Source organism: Phyllostomus hastatus, unplaced genomic scaffold (genome assembly GCF_019186645.2).
Source record: "Phyllostomus hastatus isolate PE091 unplaced genomic scaffold, TTU_PhHast_1.1 phas_contig_40, whole genome shotgun sequence".
Taxonomy (NCBI): domain Eukaryota; kingdom Metazoa; phylum Chordata; class Mammalia; order Chiroptera; family Phyllostomidae; genus Phyllostomus; species Phyllostomus hastatus.
Genome location: NW_025333872.1, coordinates 28,399,974 through 28,420,455, shown reverse-complemented (window position 1 = coordinate 28,420,455; position 20,482 = coordinate 28,399,974). Strand labels below are relative to the sequence as shown.

The 20,482-nt window shown below is 33.7% G+C and overlaps 1 protein-coding gene across 27 annotated transcripts in view; it reads right to left on the bottom strand.

The window, feature by feature from the left end:
- The window catches only part of RIMS1 (regulating synaptic membrane exocytosis 1), a 421,648-nt gene that overhangs the window by 209,549 nt on the left and 191,617 nt on the right, over positions 1 to 20,482 (bottom strand). For 25 of the 27 annotated variants that reach the window (XM_045843939.1, XM_045843943.1, XM_045843959.1 and 22 more), the window contains one exon: positions 17,038 to 17,049. The exons of 1 other annotated variant lie outside the window; for it this stretch is intronic. In XM_045843939.1, the coding sequence (XP_045699895.1) occupies positions 17,038 to 17,049 (12 nt within the window). Of the gene's footprint in view, positions 1 to 16,913; positions 17,050 to 20,482 lie in introns of those variants that run through there. One more of the 27 variants, XM_045843988.1, reaches the window with a different exon arrangement.

The window sequence follows — 20,482 nt, the reverse complement described above, 5'->3', positions numbered from 1 at the left end:
ACACTATATGTATATTATTGATAATTGTTATGCTAACCCCCAAAAAAGATATTACTAACTCCAATTTACAAATGGGAAAACTGAGGCACTGGGAGTTCAGATAGTCTACCTGAGGTTATCACTGACTCCGTATCATGCCCCCTCAACTATCTCCCATGTCCTTGGAGGATATCAGAAGAGAGGCGTGGATCTCCACTACACTAGGTATCCTGCTAGGGAACTTGCCCACCTGTTTTATTTACTCCATCTAGAAAGGTGGTTGCTACTGCCTCAGAGATGAGAAAACTTAGTTGCAGGAGCTGAATGTCATGTAAAGCCAGTAAGTAGAGGAGCTTGGATTCGAAATTACTCTGACTTCAAATTCCACATTCATTCCCTCCTAGAGCTGTCACTGTAAGAAGCAGATGTATTTGCTTGTGCTGCTGTAAATACAGAAGTTCGATTGAGATGTACAGCCAAGTTGGACTATGCATATCATAGATCCTGCCTGCTGTGTTTTTCAGTTCTTTTGTCTGTTTTGCTAGTTTTGACTGTCTGCTGAAGACACCAGATACCTCTCACTAGGGAAGCTCCTAACCTGTAGTAGGGTCTTTATTTTTCTTCTAATTCAATTTTACAAACTTGAAGACGAATAATAAGATCTAGTTATGAGCTATGAATAAACTAAGAGCATGCTAGACTCTCTTACAAGTTACTAGTATGGATTTAATTGTTTGGACATGGTTAAATTACTTAGGAAATTCCACACTATCTTTCTGCCTGCTTTCTGGTTCTTGCCTACTTTTCAGAAGTTGATAGTTGAATCCTGGATGAATAGGATGTTACCGTATTACTAAACCACACTCTGTGTTTAGGATATAATATGACAGTATGCAACAAGGATCAGTCCTGCTCAAAGTGTGGTCTGTGGATATGCATCACCAAAATATTATTAGAAATGCAGATTTCTAGGCGCCATCCCAAACCACTATATGAAAATTTCTGGAGGTGGGGCCTAGAAATCAGCATGACCTTGAGTAATTGTGCTATGACTCAGTTTTTCCTTCTGTCACATGGAGATAATAATAAAGTGGTCTAAATGATTAAATGAAATATCCAGATGTATAACACACACACACACACACACACACACACACACCAGAGAACACTGATTGCAACAATATTAGTGATTGACAAACATTAGTTTCAGAAATGACTGCCCCCATAATGGGTGATATTTTCAAATGATATACTTTGCTCTCATTATGATATTACTGCTATCACTAATGGGAATTTAGTCACATTTAGGCTATCTTCCTACTTGATCTTCGTAGAGACACCAGGCCACTTTCCACTCTGCTCAGCAGAGGAGGATTCCAACTACCTTGAGTTTTGAGAATATGAAGGTTGATGAACTTCTTGCTAATCACAATATGTATTATCAACAGATGTTGGGGATAGGTCTCTCTCCACTAAAAGAGAGCAACAGAGTAAAAAAGATACATTTAGAACACATTGGTAACTAATCAATACCTGAGAAACCAAATTTCATTTTTAGAACACCCTCTCCTTTATAAATGCATGCTTTCTAAACCATCAAATTTCTTAAAAAATAACAATGTGGAAATTTTCATACTTGGGGGAGTTCCTCAAAGTTATTTTTAACATTTTTTCAATTTTCTTATTTTGAAAGAAATGTCTGGTCTTCTTTTTATCTATTAATATGGGTTTGTAAAGATTCTTTTCCAGTACCTTAGTGTACTTTCCTCAAGAAATATCAACATTTAAATCCTTTGTCCTTTCGTACAACTTCCCAAATAGTCTATAGTACAGAATTTTACCATTACAAGATACATGGTATAAGATGTGTTCCAAAATTTGTTTGAAACAGTGTATTACTTGTGAAAGAATAAAAAACAAACAAAATAATAAAAGCACTAAGATAAAAATGCACAGTAACAGGGTCATGTTGATGCTGCTGTAAAAGAACATAGTGGATCAGACTGCACAAAATCCCCAAACACGTGTCTCTAAGGAGATTAACCATTATTATGCCCTGCTTCCACAATCAGGCTCTACCTTGATACTTTACTTAAAAAATGAATGTGGATGGAATATACAGAATTTATGCTTACCTTTGCAGTAGCACTGATAAAATACTGACTGAGAAATAATCAAATCTAACAGCAAAGGAATGAATATATAAATAAAGTAAAATATGCTTTTCTCTGGAAAATACAACTGGTGTACAAAATAATACTACTAGAAAAAAGTAACTGGATATGGCATACACTTCATAAAAGTAAATGTCATTCAAGCATATTAAATAATAAAGTTTCTGAACTAATTACCAAGCCAGAGAGTTTTGGATAACACAAATAATCAGAACGTGCAGAGGAAAAAAATTGTTCAAAACACCCAGCAGGATGAAAGAAAAAATTAAATTATTTTCTAGAATAACTCAAGATCTGAGGAATTTCTAATAATTATAATCAACTGGTTGAAATAGATTTTAATTCTAATTATTTTGCAAGACTCAAAACGATCTCCTCCTGAAATAATGTGGGTATAAGAGAATATGTGTCAAGGAGAAACAACAGAAGAGTCCTCTGTTATAATATCTGGACAGAAATCACAAATAACAATCTAGTTTGGTAGCATGAATGTCCAGGCTACGTTTTACTTATTGCAATTCATGGATGCTTATATACATGTAGACAGCCATGAAGTAATGGCTGGATCCAGTTACCATTTTACTACAGACATTAGAATCTAACAGAGATGAGCCATCCATTTTTATTAATTTGCAATGAGTAAAAAATATATACTTTCATCAATTTTGAGAAAAACAGTCAAATTAATGTCCAAATGCATTAATACTTGAATGCTCACTCAGCTCTTTGTATTCTACTTAATACCGAAGTCTTAAGTAAGAAGGAAAAAAAGCAGGGATTAAAGATTTATGGCCCTGGCTGGGCAGCTCAGTTGGTTAGAGCATTATCCCAATACACCAAGGTTACAGATCCGATCCAAGGTCAGGGCACATACAAGAATCAACCAATGATGGCATAAGTAAGTGGAATGACAAATTGATGTTTGCCCTTCTCTCTCCCTCACTTCCTCTCTCTCTCTCTTAAATAAAAATAAATAAAAATAAAAAAGATGTATAGTTTTAAAATACCAGAAGTTTCCAACTATTTTATTTATTCAATATCTCTGAGCAGTTGGTAATGTGTAATAATATTACTTCCATTTCTCAAGTAGAAAACTAATTCCAGAGAAGCTGTGATATTTTTGTAAGACCTAGGGCTTACAAAACTCAAACCAGGACGACCCCACTCCCAGGGTGTCACTGTGATCATCATCCTGAACACGGTCATTTCTTACACCCAGTGAAAGGTAGATAACTTTCACTATTACACATGGAATTCATTGGCCATTTTGAACACAGATTGACATGCTACTGAGGTAGTTATGGAATACTGTAATACTTCACAGAGAGTATCTTATAAAGACAGATCAACATCAATCATTCTTTAGCCACATATGTACTTGCCACAGGTGAGTTTAACTTAAAGGTCACTTTAGAGCAAGAAGGGCAAATATCAGCGAGGGCTGCGAACCAAAGTGTCTCCAGTTCGATTCCCAGTCAGGGTACATGCCTGGGTTGCAGGCCATGACCCCCAGCAACTGCACATCGATGTTTCTCTCTCTCTCTCTCTCTCTTTCTCTCTCTCTCTCTCTCCCTCCCTCCCTTCCCTCTCTAAAAATGAATAAAGAGAATCTTAAAAAAAAAGAAAAAAAGAAAGTGTCCTGCTAACATTTAAAAAAGAAGGGCAAATATCCATAGGCTTCCTGGAGCTTAGACAGGTGAACAGAAAATAATGAAAGCAATTTTGGAGAAATTTCAAACATGGAGGAAACATCTGTAAAATTTTTCAATGGTGGTAATGAAATGAGAGTGATGTATGCTAAGGTACAGACTCTAATGAGTTAATTTAATGTCATGAAATGATCAGAAATTATTACATGTATTGTGGGAATATCAAAGAGAGAACATTATACTCACAAAGGAAATAATACTTCAATAACATATAAAGTACCAAGGCTACAGAAGAAAGGAATATATTTACACACACACATAAATCTTACAATGAATATAATCTGGTCAGTTGGTTTACTTCAAAAATATTTAAGGAATAAGATTAATATAGTGGTGTGGTAGAAAAATAATTTATTAAAGTATTAATTTGTGATTTTTGTCCCCGGAATCTATAGCCATATTCAAGTCAGGCTAACTAACCATTTTCTATTTCCTTATCTGAAGTTTTTTTTTTTAAAGTAAAGAAGGACACTGTAGATTGTATGAGCAGAATCCTGAAAGATTCCCCTGTCTCGAAGAGGCTGGAGGTTGGCATCCTGGAGACAGCAGAGACTCATGCAAGGATTCCTGGGAATGACCCAGAAATGTGGCAAAACCCACATTTTTTTGCCTGCATATGGGTGCAGGAAGGCTGTGTAAGGGCAAATATAAGTTTTAAATAAATAAATAAAAAGAGGCTTAATTCTTCCAGTTGAAAGTAAGGGAAGACACTCTCCCATCTCATTTTATTAGAGCATTTACTTTGGAAAATTTGTAAGTTCTTTCTCTGTTTGAAATGTATGTAAATATTTTTAAAAGATTAATTAGCCTCTTGCTGCTTTAAGACCTGGAGACACCTTTCCCAAGGACATGCAGCCATCACTTTGAAATGCAACCATCAAGGAAAACAGCACCCTTCTCTCAGTTTCTGCAGGAAGGTAGGAGACTAACCTCTTCAGGCGCTCCCTCCAAGTTACAAAACTACCTCCTGTCATAAAGTATGAGAAGTTCATTTTACCTTTGAATAAAGCCAATTAGCTAACACTGATGGTCACCCCATTTACCAGATGAATTTAGGATGAACTGTGGGTGGCAAATGGTACCATAAAGTCCTCCTACTTGAGGACTAGTTACTGTTTATCTTGAGGACTCAAGTTCTATCTGCCTGGCTATATAAAGGGTGAGATTTCTTTCTGTCCTAAAGATCTCTTAGTGAGTTGCCTAAAATGAACATTGCATTCTAGTTTAATGTTGACTCAGTAATACAGCTGTTTTCTTTCTCATCTACCTTTTGTGGAGAGGTGTTCTGGGTTGAGAGGAGATTTTGTTTTATTTTATTTGCCTAACAGCTGGACCAGAGTCACAGAACATCTGCTTCATCGAAGACTACCATGCTCCAAGTGTGGGATGGCATAACCCAACAGCCTCTGTGGTTGCTGATGTGGACTCGAAAACTGGAGAAGCCTTTAGAATGCGTGTATACATAAGGAACACCTCTGGGAGTCAAGGAGGTGTTAGGAGGTGTCAGGAGGATAAACCTCTCTGATTACTCAGCCTAAACTTCCTGCTGACCTCACAAAATGAAATCTCATAGGACTGAGTTGATGAAAGTAAATTAAGATGATTCAAGTGATTTTATGTACTCACCACACAGTTAATGCTGCTAAATGTGAAAAACATAACACAGTTCAGCAGAATATTTGCCTGTGACACAAATTCAAGGGAAAGAAAATCTTCACAGTGTGTATCATTATCGGCCTGCAGCACGAAAGAATGCAGATCGTAGTCGGGGAAGTGATACTGAAGCTCGTAAATTAAAAGTGACCCAATGCTTTTCTTTCTTTTTGTTAACAAGAGGCAAATATAAAGAGTTAACATCAATAATACCCTCACTGAGCACCAAAATATGGGGAAAGCATTCCTGGTAGTGGGGTGTGAATGTGCCCAGACATCTGAGTTCTGACAGAAGGAAAGTTAGACGATGAAAATACAAAGAAGCTCTGAAAAGGAATTTTGGATCTTCAGTCTGAAAATTAGGCAAATTAGAAAAGCAATCAGAATCATGTTTTTAATAAATAGCAGAGTGCTGATTTTAGTAAGATGCTCTATATGGATAAAACTTTGTACTGAAGTAAAATAAGGGAATCTAATTATACATACTTTTAATATTTTCAATTATTGAAAAGCAACTCATACTTAAAAGAAAAAAGTGAATTTATCATTTGTGGCTTTAAAATACTCTGTAACTGTAAAGGGACTGTGCTAAATGCACTGAGAATGCTTTCTCGTCCTTTTTAACTTGCAATATCATGATTTATCAATAATTTTAGAGTAAACACCAGAGGTATGCATTATAATGAGTACACTATAAAAATTAGGCTTCCTTTCAATTTGATGTTAAAATATAGATATCTTACTTCTTATAATAAAAAGTCTATATATTTTGATGATTAGATATCAAGAGGTTTCATTTATTAAATGTTAACCATACAGTTAGTTTTAGAATTTACACACCAAGCTTCTTAGGATAATTTCTATGAATAAAAAGGACTTTCAGTTGAATTGTATACTCAAGAATCCATGATTTAATAAAAATAAACATAGATACTTACATGTGCACATATATACATACATATAAGTTATTTCAGTAGTTCACATAATGTATTATATCTTAGAAAATTATATATTATACATTAATGTTATATATTATATATTTGTATAATATATAGCTTATTAATGATTGTCAGATATTTTGCTAAATCACTGATATGTAATCATCTTATTTAATGTTCATAAACCAGTGAAAAAATATATTATCTCCCACACACAAATGCTCACATGTAGAGATATAGTAGATAAAACTTAAGATACAGTGAAACTAATTCCTTTTGTTCCACTCAGGGAGGATTAGTAGTGCTGATCACAAGATCGTACTAGAGCTCTGGCTAGCAGCCACAGCCCATGGACCAAACCCTGCCTGCCACCTTGGTTTGAATGGCTCAGGACCTGAGAACAACAATTTTTAATGGTGACAGGAAAGTCAACAGAACAATATTTTGCTGTATATTGTGTACAGTTTCAGTAATCATAGGTAAAATTATATTGCACCACAGCCATGTACATACATTTACATAGGTTTGTGCAGTTGTGACAGAGACCTAAAGGCCCACAAAGCCTAAAATACTTATTATCTGGGCCTTTACAGAAAAAGTTGCCAATCCTTATTGAGTGGAAAAATTCTGAAAATTAAATAGTTATCTAAAATGTAATTATATAGAGAGGTTTTGAAACAGTAAATGATGTAGATACAAATTCTTGGAAATGCATTCTGTGTCACATCAGTATGAACAGAACATCAAAAAGCTGTCTTCTCTCTACTTCCAGTTACCTTGGGTTGACAATGACCCCTAGATTGTATGATTCTCATTCATCTGCCTTTTCTGATACCTCAACCTACAACCAGAATTACAGATACTGATGTGCAACTCCTCTTCCAACACCTGCAATGGCATATCTTAGTGACTACTGTTAGTAACCTAACAAGGATCCTTGAAGCCTAAACTAAGCAGTAAGGAGCTTTGTCTTGAGTACTGCCCATTTTCTCTGTGTAGGACTTGAAGCAGAGGCAGTTTGAGTTAGTTTCCAGACCTTAGAAGATGGGTTGGATTTGGTACTAAACCCAGACTCCCTAGTATTCACTCTAGTGCTCACCATTTCCACTTGCCTCAATGGTCTTCTCAGTAATGTCACAGCAAATCACATTAAGTAGAAACAGAAAAAAACTTGTACAGTTCCTAAGCAAAAATATACGGCAATTATTTATTTACATTCTGTCATTAAGAATTATTGCTGCTAGCCATATTCTCTAGTTTTAAATATATTTAAGCATGACATTTTTATTTCTATCACAATGGGAAATTAAATATTTGTTAAATAATATAATTTTAAGGCTTTCTGTGAATGCAAACAAAAAATCAGGTGAAAAAGAAAGCAGCTTAGCCCTGGCTGGTGTAGCTCAGTGGATTGAGCACGAGCTGCGAACCAAAGCATCGCAGGTTCGATTCCCAGTCAGGGCACATGCCTGGGTTGCAGGCCACAGCCCCCAGCAATGGCACATTGATGTTTCTCTCTCTTTCTCTCTTTCTCCCTACCTTCCCTCTCTAAAAATAAATAAATAAAATCTTAAAAAAAAAGAAAGCACCTTAATACAAGCAATTAAAGATATGAATGATCTTCCAACTGCAGTGATTGAAAGTTATTTGCATTTGTATATTACAAATCAAATGGCTATAACCATACAGTTGAATAAGGAATAGATTACATATTTGCTATAGTCAACTATTTAAGTAGAATTAACTACACAGTTTTAGCTTTCTGAGATAAAATTACAAAGAAATAACCCTTGCAAAAAGAATTAAAAGTCATAAAACATGCATAACTTTTAGAGAATACTACATTAGACTACATTGTATTTTTACTCGAATATTTTTCTAATGCATTAAACAAAAATCTAAGTGGGGAAAGACAGACTTACAAAGTACTGAAAAGTCTGTATAAAGACAATCTCAAATGTTTGTAACAAATATAATCACTCTGTAAATCCAACTTGTCTTCTATTTTAATTGGCTTATATATGATGGCAAAAATACAATGCATTATGTATTTGGGTCATATATTTCTAAAAATAAGCTCCTCATTATAAAAGAGTGCATTGAAAGAACAAATAAAATCAGTCTCTAATAATATCATACTTTGTCAATAACATGTTAACTATTTTATGTGTGACTAAAAACACCCAGTGCCTGCAAGTATTTGACTTTCAACCACACTGTGTGCCTATCAGAAAGACAAATTGAGGTAATTCATTCCATTAAATAATAAAGAACCAATCAAGAAGTGTATTAATCTTACATTACACATTTATGAAATGTAAACTAGATTGCTTACAAATCCTAAATGAATGCTTCAGAACATTAAAATCTAGCTGCTCCCATTCTTTATGAATGCACCACACCATTCACTACTGAGGCTGGTTCATATCTGGGCTTATTAAGCAGAATAGCTTTTGGGAAGCCTCCTTTGATTCTTCTCAGCTTAAGTATCTTCCAGAGTCTTGTGTGAGTAAGAAAGGAACCAAATACTTCTCTCATACCATGTAATCTGAACCGAGTGGAAAAGACAAAGCCAGAGGTCACTGGTTCAAAGAGACAACTCCATAGAAAAACTAAATGCAGTTTTAATAGTTTTATTTTAGAAAAGAGATATGCTAAAATGCAAAATTATATTTTAGAGTTTCAAACATGGGAACTACAAAAAGGCTTAATCCAGGAATAAAAAGTACAGAGAGGTGCCCTTTATTCATGCATTCAAAGTTCACAGAGTGTTGACTTTATTTGCCATATTGTGATAAATGTTGAGCAAAACAGCAAGAGAAATAAAATATAGTCGATTTCATCCAAGTAATCCAAGCAAAAACAAAGGAATTAAAATATGTATAGAAATAAAATGTGAGATTTAATATTCTTTAAAAATTATTATAAAGAGTAGAGACTGTTTATAATCTCAGAATTTATCTTGGAAATAAATAATTAATCACCTGATCTTATTTTAAATGCAACAATCTCTGAGGCAGGTACTCTGGATTTTCAATTACATCCTGTTAACATTTTAATGTACAGAAAATCTCTAAACTTCTCTGGCCATACTTTTAATCTCTACCAATAAAGAATTTCTCCTGTAATACATATAATAATTTGCAGTGTGGATATAATTCCATGAAATAATGCAACTGGAAATTACTTTAAAAAACATTTTAAAAGTGCTAAACTAATTAAAAATAAATTATAAAAGTATTTTTGGGTTCATCTGTACTTACTAAATTATGCCAAGTCAAATTCTAATGCCTTCATTTTCTCTGTCACAATACCTTACTTCACCAATGCGAAAGTTGCAGTTCAGTAATGAGTTCACATAATCCAAACATTGTTCTTTTCAAAATAATGTTCAGATGCATTAGAAAGCAATTACTTCAGATGTTCATTTGATGTCTGATATAGTAATATTCCATTAAATATTCCCATTATTAAAAAACACACTACATATTACATTATTTTGTGTCTGTTTATGTGTATCAAGGAAAAGAGTAAAATGATCAAAAATGTCTTGCAGAAAGTATTTATTTATCTGGTACTAACCACTAATTTGAAATTATCATGCTCAAAGAATAAAGTTATGATGACAAGATCTCATCAAATAAAAAGAATAAAGAGGAACAAATTATTTTAAAAATAAAATGATTCTGGAATTAAAAAGTACAAAAACCAAAATGAAAAATTCCCTAGAGAAGTTCAGTACATTTGAGCTGGCAGAATAAAAAAAATTCAGTGAACAGAAAGATAGATGAGTAATGACTGTGTAATCTGATGAAAAGAGAATAAAAGATGAAGAAAATAAACAGAGCCTAAGAGAAATGTGGGCCACTAAAATATGTGTAATAGGAGTTGCCATAATGAGGAGAGAGAAAAAAAGATGAAAAAACTTTCTAAGCAATAAGTGCCGGAAACTTCCCAAATTAGATGAAAAACATTACATACCCAGAAAACTCCATGAACCTAACAGGAACACATTGAGGTCCACACCCAGACATATACATGCCAGAGTGAATGTTGACAGCTACAGGCAAATAGAAACTCTTGAAAGCAGCAATAGGAAATAAACTCATCACATACAAGAGAATCTTAATAAAACTAATAGCTAACATAAAAAACAATGGATGTCAGAAGTTGTGGTATAATATATTCAAAGTGCTAAAAGAAGGGAAAAACACTGTCAGATATGAATCTTATATACAGCAAAACTATCCTCCAAAAATGAGGGTAAAATAATGACATTCCAAAATATACAAAAGCTGACAGAATTCATTTCCAGAAGACTCATCTTGAAGAAATATCAAATGAAGTTCTTAAGACTGAAAATAACACTAGATAGTAGTATTAATTCAGATGTAAAAAGCAAGGAACTTTGGTAAAGGTAATTATATTGGTAATTATAACACTATAATTTCATATTTCATCTCCTTTATTGTCTTAATGATTTAAAAACTGTATAAAATAAAATTAATAGTATTGTTAGGCCTGTAACACATAGAAAGCAAATATATTTGATGAAACAATAGGATAAAGAAGGTGTGTGCAGGTAATTTGTATCAGAATAAGGAAATGACACCAGATGGTAACTTGAAATGAGGAAAACCAAAAATTGTAAATAAAAACATTAATATAACAGACCTTATAAATATATGTGTTCTTACTTCTTTTGTTTTCTTTTAAAAGCATACAATTATACAAAGTAATATTCATAACAATGCATTGGTGAATTTGTAGCATATACAGACTTAAAACATATAACAACATCTGAATCATAAAGGTGCCAGAAGGAGAAGAGGAAGAACAAGAAACTGAAAACTTATTTGAAAAAATAATGAAGGAGAACTTCCCCAGTCTGGAAAAGGAAATAGACATGCAAGTCCAGGAAGCTCAGAGAGTCCCAAAGAAGTTAGACCCAAGGAGGAACACATAAAGACACATCATAATTACATTACCCAAGATTAAAGATAAGGAGAGAATCATAAGAGCAGTATGAGAAAAGGAGAGAGTTACCTACAAAGGAGTTCCCATAAAACTATCAACTGATTTCTCAAAAGAAACCTTACAAGCAAAGGGGCTGGAAAGAAGTATTCAAAGTCATGAAAGGCAAGGGCCCATGTCCAAAATTACTCTATCCAGCAAAGCTATCATTTAGAAGGAAAGGCAGATAAAATGCTTCCCAGATAAGGTCAAGTTAAAGGAGTTCATCATCACCAAGCCCTTATTAAATGAAATGTTAAAGGGACTTATCTAAGAAAAAGAAGATCAAAACTATGAACAGTAAAATGACAACAAACTCATATCAACAACTGAACCTAAAAACAAAAACAAAAATAAACTAAGCAAAGAACTAGAACAGGAACAGAATCACAGAAATGGAGATCACATGGAGGGTTATCAGTGGGGAGGGGGAGGAGGGAAAATGGGGGAAAAGGTACAGGTAATAAGAAGCATAACTGGTAGGTACAAAATAGGGGGATGTTAAGAATAGTATCAGAAATAAATAGTATAGGAGAAGCCAATGAACTTATATGTACAACCCATGGACATGAACTAAGGTTGGTGGAATAGTGGAGGGGGGAGAGTGCAGGGGGGATAAAGGGGAGAAAAAATGGGACAACTATAATAGCATAATCAATAAAAACACTAAAAATAAAAATAAATAATAGCACAAAAAGAGGTAATAGAGCTCTCTAGAGTTACCATTTATATGTTTCACTGGAATCAAGGTAGTATAAATGTAAAATAGATTCTGGTAATTTAAGATGTGTACTGGAAACCCTAGAGCCACTAAAAAAAAATCAAAACGACAGTAATAAAAATCCCTGAAATAATTAAAATATGACTAGAAAATATTGGTTAATGTAAAAAGAAGCAATAGAAGAAGAAGAGAGGAATAAAAAATGAGATATAAAGAACCAAATATAAAATAGGAGACATAAATATAATCATATTAAAAATAACATCAAATATAAATGGATAAATATAAATCCAATCAACAGGTAAAGATGTCAGGCTGGGTTTGTTTTTTTTTTTAAATATCTGAGTGTCTACATGAGATGCACTTTAGATTCAAGATAAAAATAGGATGAAACCAAACGGATGAAAAAGGATATACCATGTAAATACAACTGTAAGAGAACTGGGGTAGCTATGCTAATATCAGACAATACAGCTTTTGTTCATGGCTAATAATATATTCCTCACTAGTGGCAGCAGTAAGAAGAGATCTATCTAGTAACGAAATCTGTTGGATGGCAGACTCCAGAGATATATTTAAGATGGGTAGCAGAAGACAGAAAAGCTGGTTGTTAGTCTTTATGTGTGTCTGTCTACTTGCTACTAAAAGCTCACATCACTCGAGAAAATGTCCCATGCATACTGCAAGAACATCCTTTTAAAGTCTGGGCTCGAGTCTCTGTGTTAATTTGGGACGTATGGCTGAGTGGCAAACCAAAGCTGCAAGTTCTCTCTGCATGTATAAAAAACAGTCTTTTCAACTGGCAATAAAAAAAAAGCAACCCTCTTATTTTATGTACACCATAGGGATAGCTAGTCTTGACAGATACTAGATTCCAAGTAAAACTAAATTTAACAAAGCTGCTGTTCTGATTGATTTAAGTAGATTAATAAGAACTTACATAATTCCAACATAAGGAAAACATAAAACTCCCAGAGGAGAAAGAAACTGAACTTCTAATACTTCGAATATACTTGCCTATTAAGAAAAATCTATTCCCAAGAAGTCGCTGACTTATAAGCATTTTTATGCAAGAACCTAAATCCTTACAATCACAGGGAATACTTGGAAATATACTTTGGCTTAAAATCAGCTCTGTGAAAAGCACAGTGAGATGTCATTTTATTTCACATGAAACTTGATGGCTTTGGGAAAATGCAGATGCATTGACAAGAATGTGGAGAAATCAGAACTCTCAAATGTTGCTGTGCAGCTGCTTGGGAAAACATTTCATCAGTTCGTCAAAATGTTAGTTATAGAGTTATTATATTATCCTTAAAACCCATTCCTTTGTATATAAAAGAGGCACTCACAGAAAAACAGGGAATTTGACCATGGTTTCATCTTTTGCATTGTGAAAGCTTCCTTATACCAGAAGAGGCTAATTTTTCTACACCCTGCCACAACTCCCTGAGTGCTACTCTGCATCTGCAGTTAACATTGGTTTGTGAAACTGTAATTTCCAGAAACAGATTTTTCAAGTGTATTAACAATGGTTTGGGTGTGGAGGCAAAAGCAGGACTATACGCTTCCTAATAATTATTGAATATTAGCAAACACTTCCATAACAGTAATATTAAATGCAACAGTCCTTGAAACACAGTGTAGCAAATTCCTCAGACAGATTTGGAATAAAATTCACAACTTTCTGAATTACCTAATATAAAAGTTTTTACAACTTGACATTTTACTCCCCACTGTGACAAGCACAATAGAGTGAGAAGACACCTTGAGGAAGCTAAACTATTAAATAGCTTATAGAAAGTTCTCCCCTTGACCCATCCTAACATTTCCTTATTGATATTTTATCTATATTTATCAACTTTCCCACTTAGATCTATATTATATTGTTGGGAAGACTCTCAATAGAACATTTTTGTGGAGAAATCCATTGTCAAAGTGTCTAGAAGAATTAAAAGAGAACACGAAAGTGGGTCCAGGCAAACGTTTACAGTTGCTTTCCTCAAAATAACAGAGGTTGGAAATTATGATTGCATGCTTCATCATGCCCTGGACTAAATATGGGTAACTGTGAGAGGACTTTTCATAATAACAATAAATATTTAATGCAATCATGCAAATCATTTTTATAAATGGTTATGAGTCTATTGACTTGCTTGTCTTTATCTAACACTAGCAAGAGAGAAAAATAACCATTATTTTGGTATTTAAGAGCAAAGTCCATAAGAATGAAATTTTTTATGCTGTTAGGAATCAATCATACCATAGATAACACCTTATGATAAGTTCAGTCACAAATCAACACTGTCTCATTTCACCCAACCCTTATCTTTCAAGAGCTTTTTGTACAAAAACATACTTGCTTCATCAGCATGTCAGTAAGCATAATTTCTAAAAAGAAATACCAATTAAAATCCATGAGGAACCAGCTTGAAAAAAATCATGAGTCATTAGTTATTATATTGATATAAACAAGTATTTTTCACATGTTTAAAGGTAGATATGTGCAGTTTTCACATTTTTGAAAGAATAAAAATTTAGGTAGGGCTCTATTTTTCAGAGTACTGTTGACATTTATTACAAATAATCTTAATTTATAAAACCTGACACTTTTTTGTGAAAATAGAGATTAACTAGAAATGTAGCAAGTTCATTTTTAGTTGCTGTAGTCACAAATCAATTGCCCCCAAAATACTGATGATAATCAGTAGAGAGTGAATTTGGAAGATTCCATTCAGCTGGTTTACAAACAGTGAAGTGTTAATGTTATCAAAGGCATTATCTAAATCCAACACTCTGCCACCAAATAGAGAGTAAAACAGAGACAAAAGCAATTTAAACTGGCTGTAGAGAATTCTGCAGTATTCCTATATATTAGGCATAGGGGAAGTCTTTTGATGAAGTAAATAATCATCAATTTACCTGTGAGAGTATGCACTTGTATAAAATATTCTGTTATAAGCTATTACATATGTCAAATGCAAAGTGAGTCTTTATGATAGCCACTCTCTTTATAAGCAAGTACATAATCTTCCAAGATATTATAAGGTTTAAATTAAGAAAAGGCTGGCTTTAAAATAAAATACTGCCAGGATGCAAAAATATGTGATCAATAATAGTAATTAATAGTAATTACTTAATAATAATAATTAAGTCTTTTGGACTTAATAGGAGGAATATTTATGTTAGTCATGCTAGATTTTCATATCATATACACTAGTATTTTAGTCACATTTATTCACTGATTTAAGACTAAGAATTCATTAGTAGTATTTTGATTAAAAAGGAGATTGCTTTTAGCAAAGTTTCATTCACCCTATTCTCTTCCCTTTCCACTTATACCAGCACATACACACACACACCTGTAAATTATAATTTCTCTTACAAGAACTGGCTTCAGTTTCCTTGGATAAGAAAGGCAATTCATTGAACAACCTCAATGGGCTAAAATGTTTTTAATGAAATCATGACATATGACAGAGTACTTAAAAATAAATGGTTGATATATGCATTCTAATCAAGAAGATAAAATAATTGAAAGTGATTGTATTTTGAGGTCTTTCCACCCTATTCTTAGCCTGAGAACCAAAGTCCACCTGATTCTCACTGCACTGCCCATAATCATAATCAGCACAAATAATCTACCATTATAGGAAGTGCTGTGGAAGGGACAATGGTCCAGTTTGCCCCATGGGAGTGGCTGAAGTCCTAACACCAGTATTATTATTTACCTACACTTATTCTTTAAAGGAATTGAAAATTATCTACTTTTAAAGTAGGCTCATACAAAGTAACAACATTCCTCACACCAAAGGTGTGACATTCTAGTTACATTTTTCTAATACAGTATATTTTACACTAAAATAATAGTCCCCAAAATGACCTCACATACCACTAATGGTAAAGATAAACACATTTACTGAAAATCAACTACCCTATATAATTTAAACCTGATTTCTTTTTCATAGAAGAAATGAATATATACTAGCATCAAGTTTAAAAACACAATGTTCAGTTGAATGTCATGCATGCTACTTATGCACTGCAGGACATCATTTAAACCTTAAAACAGTTGAACAAAGGCAGCTAAGTTGATATATTGGACCAAAAATACTCACTGTCTCAGTCTCATCCTGGGATATCAATGAGCTATAGAGAAATTGTAGTTTACACCAAATGTAAGTATATAATGTGCACACAGCAGACAGGCTGAGTGAGGCTCCACTTGGATCCTATCTTCCTGAGGGCAGTCGCTGTGGTTTCCATAGCTGGTAAGAGTTAAAAGTGACCTTTCACTCCCTGAGGGTATGATTTCCATGCATGAGTGAGAAGGATATAATCTGGTTTAATATGACAACTCTGCTACTTGTGTTCTATAGAAACATCTTTTTTTTGAGCTCTTGATTTAATTTCTTCCATTCTCTTCACTAAATCAGTGCATTATACTCTTTCTACAGAGAAGTTTTAAATTACCAGCTCATGACCCCGAGTTCTGAGACAGGTAGAGGGACTCTGCCTTTCTAACTTTATTGTTCCCAACCGCAGATGGAATCATCATCAAAGCTCAGAGAGTTAAGAGGACATATAAGTTCATAATGATTTAAATTATATTAAAATATCACCATTCCCATGAGCTGAAACTACCTAGACTTTACCTACTTATATAAAACTCTATAATGTTTCTAGATGCTCATTTTATAATTTTTTCGCATGAGAACTGGGAGTGAGCTCTTCTTAGCATATACTTTCTTTGTGAAATATACTGATTAACAATACTAGGTGAAACATTCACTTAATAAAGTTCACAACATTATATAACAAATGATAGAAAAGAAATCATGGATTCTAACCACTTTGTCCTCCTTTGGGAAAGCATCCAAGGAAGCAGAGTAAAGAGAGAGGAAAAAAAGGAAGAGAAAAACAAAAATAAGGCATATATTAATAAATAGATTTTTAAGAAAAACAATTATATGTCACTCTAAAGGGTTAAAACACAAGTACACTGAAAAGTAAATGTTTGCTCTTCCCCCAAGTAATAATTGTTCAATCTTTCATTACAAAGGTACATGTATGAATCCTGCTATATGTTTGAGACAAAAGTCAGGTACTATAATTTTTAAAATTTTTAGAATTTGGATTATTAAATGTGCACTTCAGTCATTCTCAATTTAGAAAACTTAATTCACTGCCATATTCAGTCTACCTATTATTTAAAGATACATTAAAATGCCTATAACTTGTATAATAATTTTATCAAACTACTATTAAAATATTTATCATTACATACTGAAAAAATCTAAGAATGGGAAATGTTTATAATACATAAAAGTGAAAAAATACTTTAATCTTTAACCATAAATTATTTCACAAGCAATATTTATTGGTAATGTACATTTCAACATTTAACTGTCTTACAAAGAAAACTTTTTAGATTGCTTTGTCTTATATTCAAGATTAAATATTTCAAGTTGTGTTTTATTGTACTTTGTTCTTTTGAATATTTTTTCCAAAATTGGATTGGGTTTAGCTAAAATGGATGAACTACGTTTGGACAGGGTGTCTGCTCCAAAGCATTACCTCCTAGCTCAATTTCCTTTAAACATCTCTCCTTTTGAAAACTTGAGTTTGACCCTAATCATTTTTATTTTTAAAATTTTTTAAATATTTTATTTATTTAATTCTAGAGAGAGGGTAAGGGGGGAACAAAAGAGGAAGAGAAACATCAATGGGTGGCTGCCTCTCACACACCCGCCACTGAGGACCTGACCTGGCCTGCAACCCAGGCATGTGCCCTGACTGTGAATTGAACAGGCGACCCTTTGGTTCTCATGCCAGTCCTCAATCCACTGAGCCATGCCAGCCAGGGCTAACCCTAACAATTTTAATATATCAATGATTAACTATTTCTCTTAATTTGCCTCAGACTTATAATGGGAAGTTAAACACATTCAACTGCTATGGGCACTCAGCCAGCCTTAACATTCAGCCAGTTTGCACCCTAGAATATTATTCCCAGGTCTCATCTGTGAGAATTCATTCCAAATAGTATGTTTAAGAATACTAAATAAGGGAAAGTTGTCAAATAGTTCTTGTGAACTTTTTATGTACCAGAAAATATCTAAACCCAAGGTTATCTAGAAAGGCTTTAAGGGAGCATACAAGTATTAATTAAAACTAACAACAGTTAGAAAGAAAAAAAGAAAACGTATGTGGCCATGAGAATATAACCTAAAAAATGCATTTCATAAAGGACTAATTTTAATTATTTAATTGAATTCTCATAACAACACACAGAGTAAGTATCACTATCCATTTCCATAGGTAAAGAAGCTATTGTTTAGAGAATATAATTATCTTTCCAAGGCCACAAAGATAATAGTTGGCTCACCTTAAAGTATAATAATATATCTGTTTTACTGAATGTCTTAATTCCACTGAAAAAGACTTTAGAATAACCTACTTACAACTCAAATACACTAATAATATGATGTTGATTGAGACATTTGTTTTAATTTTAATTGTGATTTTCCAAATTAGGAAGATATCAAGAGTGCTTAAGCACTCTTATTATTTTTAAATATGACTTTGAATTAAGTTAATGTCTATACATGATTAGAGAATATGTGAAATTCTTTAAACAAACAATGAGAATTATTTAAGCATATGATAATCTTAACTTCTATATTACATTGCAGACCTATATCAAAGAAAACTCACACAGACATCCCTATAAATAATCCCACTGCATTAACACTGGGAATAAATACAGCACAACATTAACATGTATTCTAAACTAAGTATTTATTGAAATTAATCTCGTATTTCACAGATTATAATATTGAATGCTTTCTATTAGCATACTAGTGGCTCAAAAATTTAGACATGTTTACAGCACTGGGCGAGTAGCTGTTATTTAAGTTGACTGAGGAAACTACATCAAATAGGACTACATCTCATAGAGAAGAAATAAGTCAAAATAATCCAATTTAAAAAAGGTATTTTAACTTACTCTTTAGAAATCTGAATAACTTCCATGAGTGAAACTTAGTACTTGTATTTCCTTAGCATGATATGAAATTATTCTCATGGAGGCTAATCATAGTTTAGTTACTGAACAGGGACCAGCCTGGAGCAGGTCTGCCTCAGGTCCGCCTATAGCGTGAGTTCTTGACTTTGTGTAGGAAGATTTCACAGCACAAGTCCAGGTGATTTTGAGAGTATGCTTATTAAGGCTGGGGCAGTAAGACAAAGGGAGGACTTATGGTAGAAGTAACAGGAGAACTTATGCAGTGCTCTGCTTTGGCTACCTAGAAATGTTACAGGAAAGGAGTGAGCCAAGGCCGGGCTGCTGTTAGCTCACTGGGAAGTCAGAGAAAGGGCCTTGGGGACAGGTTTAGGGGGTAAGCCCAGGTCAAGCTGCCACTGCCCATTGTTCCCCTGGCTGCAAGTTTCCTGGGAACCCTTTGAGTTTAGGAGGAAGTAAAAAATGTTCCTGCCCAGGAAGGGGCTTGCATGTGCTCTAGAGGGAGCTGGAATCTAAAGATTCCAGCCCTGAATCTTTGTCCTGAGGACTTTTTCTCTTTATTCTGTGGGTGATCATCTTAGGGAGGGTTTCAGCAGAATATTCATCATTTTTCCAGGTGCATTTTTGATATGCTGAGGTGCAAAGTGAACACACAGGGAGGTTTGGGAATATCTTTGGTTGCTATACTCTTTTAATTTTATCTTGGGTCTGTTTGGCTTTAATGGCTTTTTTTTGTTGCTATTTGTTCCCCTGATTTCATCTGTCCTTGGGCTTAGCTGGTACAAATGGCATTAATTCTGTCTCTGTTCTCTGTTTTCCCAGGCCAGATAGACTTATGCTATGTATTCTTTGATTAGGGAAGAGAGGTATAAACCATTTGTTCTCAAGTATCCTTGGTTCGGGGAGAGAATTCTTGTGATTCACCAGCTGGCTGTTAAGTTGCTCAAATTATTTGGTCTTGCTTAGTTTTCTTGTCTTAGTTTTCCCATTCTACTTGCCCAGGAATTTGCCTAGCTTTTTACTACCCTGTCACAGTTTTATATATACTATTATCTTGGATTAAATTTAACACTACAAAGTTTACTTTGCATTTTACCTTCATTTAATCTGAAACCAATGTTGCAGAAACTAAAGTAGGAGTTTGTTTTATTTTGTTTTTCATAAGAACTTCCATAACAACTTTCAAGAGATTTACAACTCAGGATACTATATCTACATTTACTACATTCCTCAGAAGATAAATTTACTCCTACAGATAAATCAGTTGGTTT